Genomic DNA, 13783 nt, shown 5'->3' with positions numbered 1-13783 from the left:
TTATCTATATGGTGTGTGTGTGTGTAGATGGAGAGGGAAGGTCAATCCTATTCTTACAGCCTGTGCATTTTCTGCCTTATCTATGTATGAAATAGTGCAGCTTCTGACCATATAAAGATCCTACACTGAAAGAAAAGGCCACCTGGGAGAAGGGCGCCTTATCCTCACAATAGTTTGACTATTGTGCAACAGGACAGATTGTATCAGTTAAAAAAAAAAAAAAAGTCATGTCCCTGATAAAACAGCATCAGAAACACGTACAGATCACATCTCCCTTCCCTCATTGTTGCTCATCTGCTTTCATTTAAAAAAAAGCCAGCACAGTAATGCTAATCTAATTCAGCTGCAGGAGCGCTTTGATAGAAAGTTCAGAGAGGTGTTTTTAATCATCTACAATACATCCTGATAGAGGACGGCAAAACAGGAAGCCCTCGCATGCGGATCCTTCCTCACTATAATGGCAGGGTGGAAGATGCCGTCTGTAATTTCGTGCCATTATACCAAAAAGTGCTGGCTCCTCTAAACTTGCAGCAGCTGCTCCTGAAGGCTCAGCTCTTTGTCCTGAGCTGGCAGCTGCCTCTGCCGCTGCCAATGGGAACAGTCTTGTTTTCACAGAATCGGACGGGGCTAGAAGTGAACTCAGAGGTCATCTGGTCCTTCCTTCCTCCAGCCGTGAGGCTGGACGGGCGCTCTTGACAGATGTTCTCACTGGCAGCCAGAGATCCTGGCTCTGAGAGACCAAAGCTAAGCCACCTTTCCTAAATTAGGGGGCCTGTCAGCTTTTACTGCCTGCAGTGGCAGTTTGATACGCAGTTGTTTTTCAGCTTTTCAACTATGACCATTTAGTCAAGCAATACGATTTTGTGAAAATACAAGATTTTACTTGAGGAATTCGTTGTGAAGATGGTGGCTTGATCTTTTTGATTAGTAAGTTTGTGTCCTCTATTTTTATTCTCCACGTTGCACGCTTCAAATTCTCTACTACCCCCTGCAACAGCCTTGCTAAGCCAGCAACATGAAAATCCATCAGTCAGATTCCTTGGCTGTAGGACTGCAAAGCATTTAGGACTTTTAAATAAATAAGGCAGCCTGTACCTCTTCAAATCTACTACAGGCTTCCTGTAAGGACTTACACGTTGGGTTACACGCAGTTAAGTTGAAACAAAAATATGATCACTGCCTACAAACTAAAGCATTTAATTCAGAACGGAATGAGAGAACGGGCATGGTGAATTGAGATCTCTGTTCCTGGAAAATAAAAGCATGTGTACAAACTCCCTTCTAATTTGCAGAAGAAATTGTAGTGTAAATTTCCATAGTCTGCACACTTTTAAGCAGATGCTCTGACAAATAATGTCTGCGGTAATAGTGAGATATGCTTGGCTTCTCTAATACTGATTGAAGTACTCTGTCCGTACACACCTGCATTTGAAGGCATAGAAAAGCGTTTTATTCTCTATGAGAAGTGACATTGAAAGCCTAGAACAGTCCTGCATTTACAACAGAAACAGAAAGGACTTTTTGAATGACTGGCTAGTGATAAGTGGCACAGGGGAGAAAAGTCCTATTGTGTAACCACATAAAGCACTGGAGACAAGACAAATCTATTTACATATGAAAACTCAGACCTCAAGCAAATCATATGGAAAAGGACACGAGACAGGATAAAAGAAATGCATAAAACAGAATTCCTTCTTCCCCCCAGAGATTACCGAAGTTCTACCTCTCTATTACATTTTAATCCTTTAAGCAAGCGCAATGACGGTCCCCAAAATACAGTAGAGCTTTGTTCATAAATGTCCTTCCTCTTCTAAAAATGCACACAAAGAGGGGTATAAATTACATAGTGAATAGGTGCTATATATTCCATTTCTCTCTACAGGTTATATTGTACGATGCAGTGTACTTAAGGAAACGCTTCCCCAGTTTGAGCAACATGACTAAGTATCAGAAAGAGCAAGGGTGATTCAAAGATACAAACCAAGATTCTGTACGATTTGTACAATATTAAGCAGAAGAAAAAAGGAATATCAAGACTCTTGGCGAGAATATAGACATGCTGTGTTCAGACAGGATGAAGACCAAATAGTAACAGGACTTCAATATTCTAGTTCTATGAGAAATTAATTTTCACCCTGATTTGATGTATTATTTTTCTTTCAGCTGATTCTGATAAAATGGCCTTCCCCTATACCAACCAACTAGTTTAATATTTCAGTAGTTTACCTTTTGTGTAATGTAGCATATAAAAAAGAATTTTATTCCATGATATGAACAGCCTATGATGTTACTTAATAGTAATGGAACAAGTGAGAAATGTAGTCCTGTTTAAGCTTGTACAAAGCCTGTTCAGAACTTTGCATCTCTCCTTGTTAATTCGCCTCTGCATGCCCTGCTTGAACTTTCCAGGATCTTAAGCAACCCTAATGAAATTGTAGGTTGTGAGGGCTTTCAATACAAATAATTAGTGCTACAGGTTTTTGTTACATTCCAGATTCGGTTAAACTGAAGATACTGTAAAGGGTTGAGTTGAGAGGAAAAATAACAAAATGTACTGTCCCTATCGTCTAGGTGCTTTTATAACTGAAGTAACGACCTTATTATGTCGCCTTTTTGTAAATGATTTAAAAGGTTCTGCTGTTTGATGAGTCAGAAGAGTTTAAGCAAGAGCTGGTAGGGCTCTGACGGGCAACTTCATTGTGACAGTGCCTGGTATCCTGAGCCAAAACGAGCTTTAAAACTCTTACTCATGTGTCTAGCCAGATAATCACAGGGACGTTTCTGAACCATGGAAGAAATGCTTGTGATTTCTGAAAGAGAGTAGTTAGCGCAGTGAGGAGGATTGAACTGCTTCTGCTAACATGAATTTAAGGCAGTGGTTTGACACAGGACCGAACTCTCTATGCACTGACAATTCTAAACAGTCTGCTTCGGACACATTTTTTTAAATTCTAATAATCGATGATTTGTATGGGGTTTCTCCTCATTTTAAATCAAGGAATTCTCAAAGATTACATTCTCTTAAAGACATTATCTTAACAATGTCTTAGCATGAACGCATTTAAAACCGTGGCAAAAGTTCAGTGAAGAGTTGAAATAGTCACAGGCCTGTGTATTTCAATAGCAAATGGGTTTGTCTCTTTAAATTGCATACCAACCTTATCTGAAAAATGTAAATTCTACTGCTAAAAGCACATTCCTCTGAAATCAGATGTGGGCTCCAGTACTCAGGGCTGGTTGTTTCCACATTCATCTAATGAATTTTCCTGAATAGAAAGAATGAAAGGGAGCCAAAAAAGTAAGGGAAACAGAATTCTGCAGCGAATATTCATCCCCTCCAAAGTTCCTCTGTCATTTAAAAACAAATGGCCAAACTCACTGGTGGTCATCTGAAGGGAGAACTCCTGGCTAATCCTACTGCTTCCTTACAAGGCATAATTGCCCCACAAGCTGCAGGTGCCAGTCCAGCACACATCGAGCCTCACCATGCGCAGACCGCTACGCACAGATCCCCCAGGTTCTTTAAGCCATGGCAGAAACTAGTCCTTGCAGCAGACCTTGGATGTTTGCAAAGCTAATTGCATAGAACAGCCGGTTAGGAAGCTTTAGCACTTAGGTTCAGGAGCTTTGAAATTCCCAGAAAATGTTAAAATCAATATAAGATGACTTTGCAAATAAGACAGAGCTTTTAACTAGTTTGCTAAGAAAACAAATTAGTTGTTTCCTTAGGTCATACAGTGCTGTCTAGGGTTAAATTCAGTAGCGTCAAATAAACCAAAGATAGCAATGGATGGAAAAATGTACGTCTGAGGAGTTGTTTTCTGAGAAAATGCATTTAGTATATGAAACGTAATATGAACCTCAAACTGCTATGGTAATATAACCTCTACAGCCAGGCATCACGAAAACAGGAGTAACTTCTTTCGAAGTGGCTGAAGGACAAAGCTGCACGTTGGGGAAGAAAAGACCTGTTAATAAGGTTCCTTTTGGCATGTACCCGATTAATCCTCCCATTTCACATTCCTCCCCAGCAGTCAGCCGAACGACAGGGTGGGGGAATTAGTTTCCCTTGCCCTCAGAGCAACCTAATTCCTCAAGCAAAATGAATGGCTTTAGCTAGGCAGCAAGGCAAATAAAGTGTGTTCTTTCCAGTTAAGCAAAACTGTGTACCTGCAACAAATGACTGTAACATTAAAAATACATGACAAGTAGCGTATACCCAGACTCTAGAACAGGTTGAAAAAGCACATGAAAAATCCCCTGAGCTGTGAACAGGATCTCAGCTGTGAACAAATGAAACACAGGATCTTAAACAACGCGTGTCCTAGGACCTCAGCCTCTCCTTCCAAACTGCATGAAGCTCCATCCTCCAAAAACTCTGCGACATCCCTCGCCACAACACTCACCCCTTCCAACATCCCATTTAGTCCTGAAGGCAACACCTGGGGTCTTCCCTGGGCCCCTTACTGTATCCCCAGTTTTCATCCTCACTCGCTAAAAGACGTGCTGAAGACTCTCACCTCCTTCCCACACCATGCGCTGGCACCCAGCACCGTGGAAGATACGGCACGTGCCCCAGCTTCTGCAGAGCTGCCAGCAGCCGGGTGACCACCCGGCTTTTGCTTTCTGGCTGCTGGGTGGCCAAACAGAAATCAAAAGCTGAGTTTTACTCGTGATCCTGTCCGTGGAAGCAGCAGTAAGTCTCTCTCCTCCTCCAGCTGCTAATTTTTACAGGGCTTGTAAAAACAGAGCAACTTTCCAACTTCTATCAATCAGATGTGGTTTCTAGCAGACAGACTGACAGAAAATGCATGGACAGAGTCATTGCATAAGCTTTGTTTCCTTAGAACTAGACTAAATATGAGGCAAAACCTTAGGTTTGTAAATAGGTACTAAGTGGATCAACTTTTTATAAAGATGCTGGGGGCTTTGCTACTCTTTGTTGCATTTAAAGTTTTGCAAACTGTTATTTACAAGAAAATGTAAACATAATTTAAAAAAATCAACTTATTTTAGAAGTTCACACAAAATGGTTTGCTTACCTATGATTAGGAACTAAATTAATTACAAATATTATAATATTTTTTGCATAATCCTTCTCCTAGTCTTCCAATTTCACGTGACTACACTGAATTTTATACTAAAAACTCAACTTCAGCGAGCATCTGAGTCCAAACCACCCATGAACAGAGTGTAATTTTGCCCCACCTTTACTGGAAAATTTTCTTTGAAGCAACACTGATCTTGTTGATGTTATTCAAATGATCGCCTACTGCGTTTCATTGCATTACAAAGTAGTACCTTTGAAAACATTTGTAGTGTCTATTTGAGTACCTGTTGTATCTTAGTATAGATACCACGCAGCTCTTCCATACTCTTGGAAATAAAAGAGACCGAGCAGCAGTTCTGATTTCAGGAAAAAGATCCCTGCTTCGAAGTCCATCCCCACTAAAATCAATAGGGCTGACAGTGAATTCGCCAGGAGCCGAAGCTGAACCTAAATGCTCATGTGTTATAGCTGCCAGGGCATCAGCCACCCATTTTTTATGACACCTGCTTTCTCCAGAGTGGAGCACTTCTTCCAGACTCTTCTCCTTTTCTAGACTAAGAACATTTCCAAGGGACTAGACTGTAACTAACTATGACTCTATGACTCTGCAGTTGTCACAGCAATAAAATGAGGGTGGTATGTTGTTAAAAAAAATAAAATCTTCAGATATAGCTAGCACAGGCCTAATAATTCCTTATTTCTAACCACTTTACCACATTTGTAGGTCCTTTGGAGAAAGGCCAGTGAATTTACCCACGGTAGATTGCCTTCCGAACCGCTGTACTCGCAGTTTTCCATCTCTGAGCAGCAGGAACCTGACTGTCCTTGATTCCTTGAAAACCTGTCTTTTCCTGCGCCTGCTCAGTACTGGCTAAGCTAGCTGCGCTGTGTGGGACTGAGAGAGTTGTGCGGTATGCACTGGGTAGGGAAGTTTTCAAGAGTTTCTTTCATTATATCCTTAAAAGGTATCCTTTTAAAAGGTTATGTGTAATTCAAATTGGGGTTACAGAGTAAAAATGGGAAAGGGATTGTTGTTGGTATGTGGTTTGGACCAAGGGTAGCAAGCTTTTGTAGTAACACAGCTTGTTCTGTCATGCACACAACCAAACTCTGACTTGAAGCTGCACGTAACAATTACTCAGTATTTTAGCTATACTTTCCCACCAAGCACTTCTCTTGCAAAGCAATTTCCCTACTTCATGCTGTTATAATGTGGTGAAGAGACACAGCTCACAACTGAAACACCAGACACAGAAATCTGCCTCTGGAACAACTGCTTATTGACTTAATAACAAATTCACTGGTTTTAAAACCTTTGTCTAGCTAGCCAGACTTCACAGTGTTTGAATTTGTCTTAGGAATATAGACTATAACTTCTCTCCCATGCAAGAAGGTGTTACTAAAAGGGACAAGGTGCTGAAAACTTAGCAAAGTCCTAATAATCCATCCTTTTTCCAGTGCAGATGATGTTGTGGACTGATGCCTTGAGACTTTTACGCTTCTCTTGGTACAGCGAATACCAGCCAAACATTCCATGTTCCCCAACTCACAAGCATACTGCATTAAAATTAGAAACGTACATAATTTCGCTTTTTAAGTTTCATTTATATAAGAGAAAGTACTGTGAATTTTGCTCAAGTCCATTCTCACCAGTGGGACTATTAATGAATGGCACCATGTAAGGATTTGTAAAACAGAATCTATAATTCTCGTAGAGACAGGATTTTCTCTGTTGAATTAAAAAAATAAGTAAAATCCAATTAAGACAGAGAAGTAGGAAATTCCCATTCCAAATATAAGCAGGTAGAACCTTTTCCACTGTAATTTAAAAATTGCTTGCTTCAATCCAGGGGTGATGACTACTCCTAGGTTTTTTAGGGGGAGGTTGGGAAGGGGGGAGGGTTTGGATTCACTGAAATGGTAAATTAAAATACACACAACATTAAAAAGTTATGCTAAACATGCTTTTTATTTTTTGGGAAAGAGCAAGAAAATAGCAGTACTTCAACAGACTAGAAAAAGCCTCATCCAAATACGAAAAGCACAGCAAATTATATTCAAAGCTGATAAATTCTTAAGTCAAAGCATAAAGTTGTATGTACATATCCATGTATATATACTCATACATGTATACACACATACACAACTTTTTAAATATAGATGTAGCCATTTGGATTATCCGTGTTTGCCTTATCATTCATTTTAGTTTTGGGCGAGTGAAGTAATTAGACCAGAATTAGCATTAAAAAACAAAAACCCCACCATTGCCCAACAGACTAGATTAAGAATTTATACACATACACAATTACAGCACAGTCTTTACTCTTGTGGCCTTTAAATAAGCTGGTTTTAGAGGGAATGCACAAAAACTCCACCCTGGAAGTCTCTTGGCTTTTATCACTGCAACATTCTAGCCTTTGCTAAAAAACTAAGAGAGAAGCTACCCCAGAATGTGATCTCCAATTCTTTCTGTAAACCGTACGCATGCCAGACATGAACCATGCAAAAACCCTTTGAGATTTAAGCCCTTAATTATTAGCTTGTGTCAAGATTCAGGCACTGTGCTTTGCAGCAATCTTTAGAATTAAAGTTAAGAAATGAAAATTGCATTGGGAGCCGATTTTACTTAAAATAGAGAAGGGTGAAGACTCACATAGTTGGCAACTCTCATTTTCCAAGCTGATTAAGCATTATGTGTACACACTATGAAATAATAAAAACTTAACCGAGTGCTTTAGTAAGTTCTGAAAACAAAAATAAGTTACACTTCAAAGAACAAGTTAGTATAAAAAGTTTTAACATATGCAAAGTATGTGCTCAAAATACTTATTTTGCATTTTTAAAAAGAGCTGTAGTCTACCTTACAGAAACAAAGTTCACCCAGTATAAAATATTGCAATTTGTCCCATTTTGTCATATGAGAGGTTTCCTTATTCTTCATATGATTGAGAACACTTGCACAAGAGTTCATGTCATTCCAAGCCACATAGTGGCAGACAGACTATGTTTGAATCTGTGCTTTTACTATGCAGTGCAGTAAAAGCTACGCAAACCATTTCAGAACAGAGTTTAGCAGGTCAAAGAGCTATGTTGATGCGAGAAATCCAGACCGTAGTATAAAAGTTAATGCCAAGTGGCAGTACCAAGAAAGTGAATTAGATCAACAGAAGAAAAACCTGCTGATAACATTCACTATCACATGTACAGCTTGTAAGCTAGGAATAAGGAAAAGTCAAAATTAGCTTAAGGAGAAAAAAAAATTTAAACCGTGTAAACAATCCACCCAGTACAAAACTGGATGCAGCTGATAAAAGCAGAACTAGCTTAGTAGAGCCGAGGATGTGCGTGCATCCAGATGCCTGTTCAAAATGCGTTTATCAATACCGTTGACCAAAAAAATCACCTATAGCTATTTACACCACAGCGGAGGCTTCCCTCCCCCCTTACGAAGTTAATTACAACTCAGGACGTCGCTGCTGTCTTCTACGATTAAAATTCCAGTTATAAGCTACCAACGTTTGTAAGTTGAAAACACCCACCTTGCACATTAAATTGAAAACTCTTGTCAAGCATGTTTGAGGACTCTTCAAAAGTTAGAGTACAGCACTTTCCTCAAGTGGTATTTGCATGAGTAACTTGTACTGACAGCCTGTTAGAATAAGTGAATTTAACACAACTCGGGGTAGCTGGGAGTTCCTCCTCGGGAAGGGAGATCCGTACAGATTCCAGTTGTTCTTGCTGAGGTGTGTTACAGGGAGAGAAGGACAAAAGAACCTCAGTCAGCCTGGAGGTCAATCTTCCTGCTTCTAGAAGTATTCCTCCTCTTCATCAAAAAAACCATTTTCCAGAGCGTACGTGCAGTCTGCGTTAGAGTCAGCTTGGCAGGCACCTTTGTATTCTTGAATTGATTCATACAGGGAGTACAGCTGACACAGTAATGACATATCGAGCTGCCGAAGGCCAACCTGAGGGGGGAAGAATTCAAACAAACAAACAAAAAACAAACAAGCAAACAAGCGGTATTACAATTGTGATTTTACTGGCAGTATAATGCTATATATCCTCCGTTGCTAAACAAGAGGATCAAGCTTCTTTCTACCTTGAACAGTTATGAAATATGGAAGTATAATTCATTTTCTAAGGTGACAGACTCCCCACGGGATAAACTGGAAAAAAGAACAAGGAACAACATGACGCGATACAGCAGAACATAAGCAAAGCGTTCTTCAAGATTTTGTTGTATTGCAACACCCTGCTTAACTTCCAATACGCAGTTCGCTCCTATCTGAAGCATTACAGATAAATTCATAAACTCTATATTCCTCATTATCCAAGAGATTTTTCCAGTAACACTGTGTGTCTTTCACACATCTTTCTGACATAGGTTCTCTGCTTTTGTTTAAAACAACCTGGATTAAAAGTTGCAAATGGAGCTCTGGCTGGTTTTCCACTTCCCAGCTAAGTATCTTCTACTATAATTTTCTTCTCTGTATTGACATATATAGGCATCTGACAAGGCTAGGTATGTCTAGCATGATACAGCATGCTACTTGAAGGCAGTAAAACTAAAGCAGAAGTCAGATAAGGATGTACATTGTAGCCTGCAAATCTTCAGAATATTTTCATGTGCTACTCAAGCATATGCTTGATTTACAATTAAGCACCTAATATTTTGGTCCCCAAACTTCTAAAATATTAGTTCCAGAGCTAATTAAAGATTTGGACCAACATTAAAAAAAGGTTACCTTGTAGCCTGCATCTTTATGTCAGGTACAAAACCAGTACGTTGCACCACAAAGCAAAATAAAGCTAGCCATTTAACTCAAAGCAGTTTCCCTCTCTGGCAACAAAATGGAGAGTTAATTTGATATTGTCACCTATCCAAGTCAGAGAAAATGAAATCAAATCTAGCTTTTGTCTGGCGCTAAATTAAAACCACTACCCAATTTAACATTTTCAAGAAGCAGGCGTTTCTGCCTAAATTTTCAAATAAGCGTTAAGCTGACAGGTTGCTCCTAGTAAGCCGCAGTTTCATCAAATAAAAGTTTTTGCTACAACGCATGTTCAGAGGAAAAAAAAAAAAATAATGTCAGTAGCCTTTACTGCAGCCTGAACACCAGGCTACATTTGACCCAGAATGAGAACTCTTACCTCAAAATCTCTCCTTACATGTCTAACTTCTAAGGATAGATACACTCAGCACACAAGAAAACCACAAGAGGCTATCATAAAGATCTCCCATCTTTCGAAAAAGGATCTGGTAGGATAGTTCAGCAATGCCAAAGGAAGGGGGGGGGAGGGGGGGGGGGGAAGTATCACACACCACGATGCCATTCCTACTCAGAAAAATTGGATACAGCATCTTTCAGGACCAACACAAATTACTTGGTGAGGTCATGAAGCTGAGACATGATGTCCTGTCCAGACCGAACATGAGGACTTCAGGACAAGACATGGAACAAGTCATGGAACGCTGCACTAGCAAGCCTTTCTACCGCCTCAGATCTATGCTGCTTTTCTTACCCATCTCCATTTTCCTCTGTAATGAACACGACAACTTTCTCTCCCCTTGTTTAAGCATGCACTCTGCAGGAAGCATATGCTACTCTTCCTTGCTCTCTATTCTGTAAGAGGAAACCAGCACTTGTGCAAATATCCTTCTGCAAAAATTTGTAAAACAAAAACCAACAAAACAAACAAGACTGCAGGAGGGAAAATAAAAGGGAGGTATTTGTACCATATCCAGACCCCCCCACCCAGCCCTGCTGAAGTAATTTCTTCAGACTTGTTAAGCTAATGACTATTTACCTGCCCAAGAATAAAGTCTGAGTATCAACGTTTGGGGGTGGCAGTCAATGAACTTTGGCTTGCCCCACCTAAACAAACTGCTCGCCTCAGGTAAGAAAGGATGCTGTGAAGCTGGACTTAATGCTATGACATGCGAACATGAGACCCACCAGGCAGACTTGCATCAGAGCTAAATGTTTGAAGGACAAGACTGTGGTGGAGAACGGTTCCAAGAGCGATTGGGAGTGAGTTGAGCAAGAAAACTCAACCTGGAGACAGATGTCCGGTTCTTCGTCTCCTGAGGAAAGCGGGAGCATTTTCACCAGCAGCTCTCCCGTTTCAGCTCTGTGAAGCACTTCAGCGCTTTCTGTGAAGATCAGTTCTACGCCAAGTGCAGTCTCCAAGACGGAAATTGCTCAGCAGAATTAACTTAGCAGGCCTGAACACCAAATAGTTACGTTTAGTATCTTATTTTTCTGTAGCTGCCACTAGTGTCAAACAATCAAACAAGAACAGTAAGTCTATTGAGAAAAACGCAGCCTCTAGCTCCTGACAACTTTCAGGTATGATCCCTGAGGTAGCAAAAGCCTGAAGAAATGTCCAAGCCTGCTAGCACAAGCATAAAGTTTTTAATCCCAGCCAATCTGCATTTGACTTCAGAGTTTTATCACAGCACCTACAAGACAACCTATAATGCACAGTCCCATGCAATCGACTCTTTTCCTGAAGATCACAGTTCTGAAGTGACCTCTCCTTTCATCCCTCCCCCTCCGAGGCATCTAAATCCATCACTTTCTCATCTTTTAAAAACTTACATACATAGTACCTTACTTGATCATGCAGGAAAAGATGCTGCTACGCATTTCTTCCCCGTTCACTATTGAAAATTTAAAGCAAGCTTGTTACTCAATAGAAATGCTATCTTTGACTGCTTGAAGAAAGAGTGTTCAATATAAATATTAAAGTGCTATTACCTACTTGATGAAAGGCAGCCTACTCGTACGCGAGAGTCTCTCTAATTTGTACAGGCCACAAAAAAGTACACCCGGAACCGAGGAGACTGTTGCTGGAAAATCTTTGATGTGTTCAGAGGTAAAGTATTTTTTTCTTCAGAAGTGTTTTATCAAATTATCGTCAAGGATAACAGAGTATCAAAGGGGAAGTCTAGTTGTCAAATGATTATTTTCCATTAGGAAAAATATATTGGACTTTTATAACGAGTTATCCTTGCTTTTTTGGAAAGGATTAAGACGGCTAAGATCATATCCTTGTTTCCCCTTAGAGCGCTGTAGAAAAAGCCCCTGCGATCAATAGTCACTTGCGCTTCCTGTGCTTCACTGCAAACTGGCAATTCTAATACAGTTTTACGAATATCTCAAACTGCATTTGAGCCACTTGTTGAAGCACTGGCAGCGGACTAAGGTTTCAGCACACTACGTTTTCCTTCTAAGTCCACAGAAAGGTCTTCCAACAGAGTTTCTTGTGCTCACACCACCTTTTTACCATGAGAAAAACGGCCTTAAAACAGGCAGATTTTCAGCAGTATCATATTTTATATGTTTCAGAATACTAAGTGCACAATGCTTAGGTTATTATTAGCCATTACAACTGCAGCTGGCACCAGCAAAGCACCAACACCCAAATTAGTGTTTAATCAAAAGGTGCGCCAGGTCGCCCGGAGGAATCTCACTAATAACGCCGCGCTACAGAATCAAAACAAAGTCCTGAAGAAAACTCTGTTTAATTGCACTTCACTTGAACTGAATGAATCAGTGCTGATCCTTTTTTTAACGACAGCCTTTTAAAATGGGTGTCAGGTTCAAATGGATGCCACTGAACGAGGCGCTCGTTAAACGGCTCTCAATCCGCAGATGGGGGAGCCCCACCATTACAGACGCAGGGTGGCGGAGCCGGGGGTCCTGACTCTCCCTCGCTGCCGTTACCGGTGCGTTTCACGGTACCCGCACCCCGCAGCGGCCGGGCCGGGTTACGTGGGGCTGCACCAGCCCGGCTCCGGGTCCGGGTCCGGGCCCGGGCCCACGCCCACCCGGGCCGACCGCTCCGCCGCCGGCGGGACCGGGGCGCCCTTCCGGCCCCGGGGAGGCCGTTGGGCGGCGGCGGCAGCGCCCCCCGCCGCCGCTCGCCACGTCTGCCGCCCCCGCTGAGGCCCGGCCCGCCCCGCCCCGCTCACCATCTCCTTGCGGAGCAGGGCCAGCGCCGCGTCCAGGTTGGGAGGCTTGGGCGGCCGCGGCGAGCCCCGGCCGCCGCCGCTCAGCTCGTCCTGGATGCGGGACTTCTGCGCGTAGAGCCGCTCCAGGTCCCGCCAGCGCCCGCCCTGGCCGCCGCCGCCCGAGGAGGAGGAGTTCAGCAGCCCGCTCAGGCTCTTGGGCAGCGGCGGCAGCCCCGCGCCGCCACCGGGCCCCAGCAGCCCCGGCCCACTCATGCTGCGGCGGCGGAGACCGACGGAAAGCGCCGCCTCGGCCCCGCTGCGGGAGGCGCTGCCCGGAGCCCGCCCCGCCTACGGGCCGGGGCGCGGGGGGGAGAGGCCCGGCGGGCGGGGCGGGGGCGGAGGAGCCCGCGCGGCGGCTGGCGGAGGGAGGGAGGCGGCCCTCGGCGGGGCGGGGGGGCCGGGCCGCAGGTGCCCGGGGGTGCGGGACGCGCCGGGGGCGGGCCCGGCCGCCGCGCCGCACCACGGCGGCTTTGTCTGAGGCGAGGCGAGGTGCGGCGCGGTGGCCCGCGTCCCCTCGGGCAAGGCCCGGCTGCCTGCCGGCCTGCCTCCCGCCTCGGCCTGGGGGCTCGGGCCGGAGCCGGCAGGGCCGGCGCTCCGCAGAAACACCCCCGCGGCAGCCGCCTGCCCTGGGGCTGGGAGAGGCGAAAGGCAGCTGTGGGGACGGCGCTGAGCCTCCGGGCTCGGTCCAGGGGTGCCGGGATGAGGTTGGCGGGGGA

General features: G+C 43.4%; 1 protein-coding gene across 1 annotated transcript; it reads right to left on the bottom strand.

Annotated features, from left to right (window-relative positions):
* Positions 1-7000: 7000 nt before the first annotated feature.
* On the bottom strand, positions 7001-13330 carry FAM89A (family with sequence similarity 89 member A). The gene is made up of 2 exons (XM_076334068.1): positions 13029-13330; positions 7001-9015 (listed from the first exon to the last, which is right to left on the bottom strand). Exons 1-2 carry the CDS (start codon positions 13278-13280, stop codon positions 8857-8859), a joined length of 411 nt encoding a protein of 136 aa, XP_076190183.1. The 5' UTR covers positions 13281-13330; the 3' UTR covers positions 7001-8856.
* Between the last annotated feature and the right edge of the window lie 453 nt (positions 13331-13783).

Source organism: Aptenodytes patagonicus, chromosome 3, assembly GCF_965638725.1.
Source record: "Aptenodytes patagonicus chromosome 3, bAptPat1.pri.cur, whole genome shotgun sequence".
Lineage (NCBI taxonomy): Eukaryota > Metazoa > Chordata > Aves > Sphenisciformes > Spheniscidae > Aptenodytes > Aptenodytes patagonicus.
This window is presented reverse-complemented; position numbering and strand designations above follow the sequence as displayed.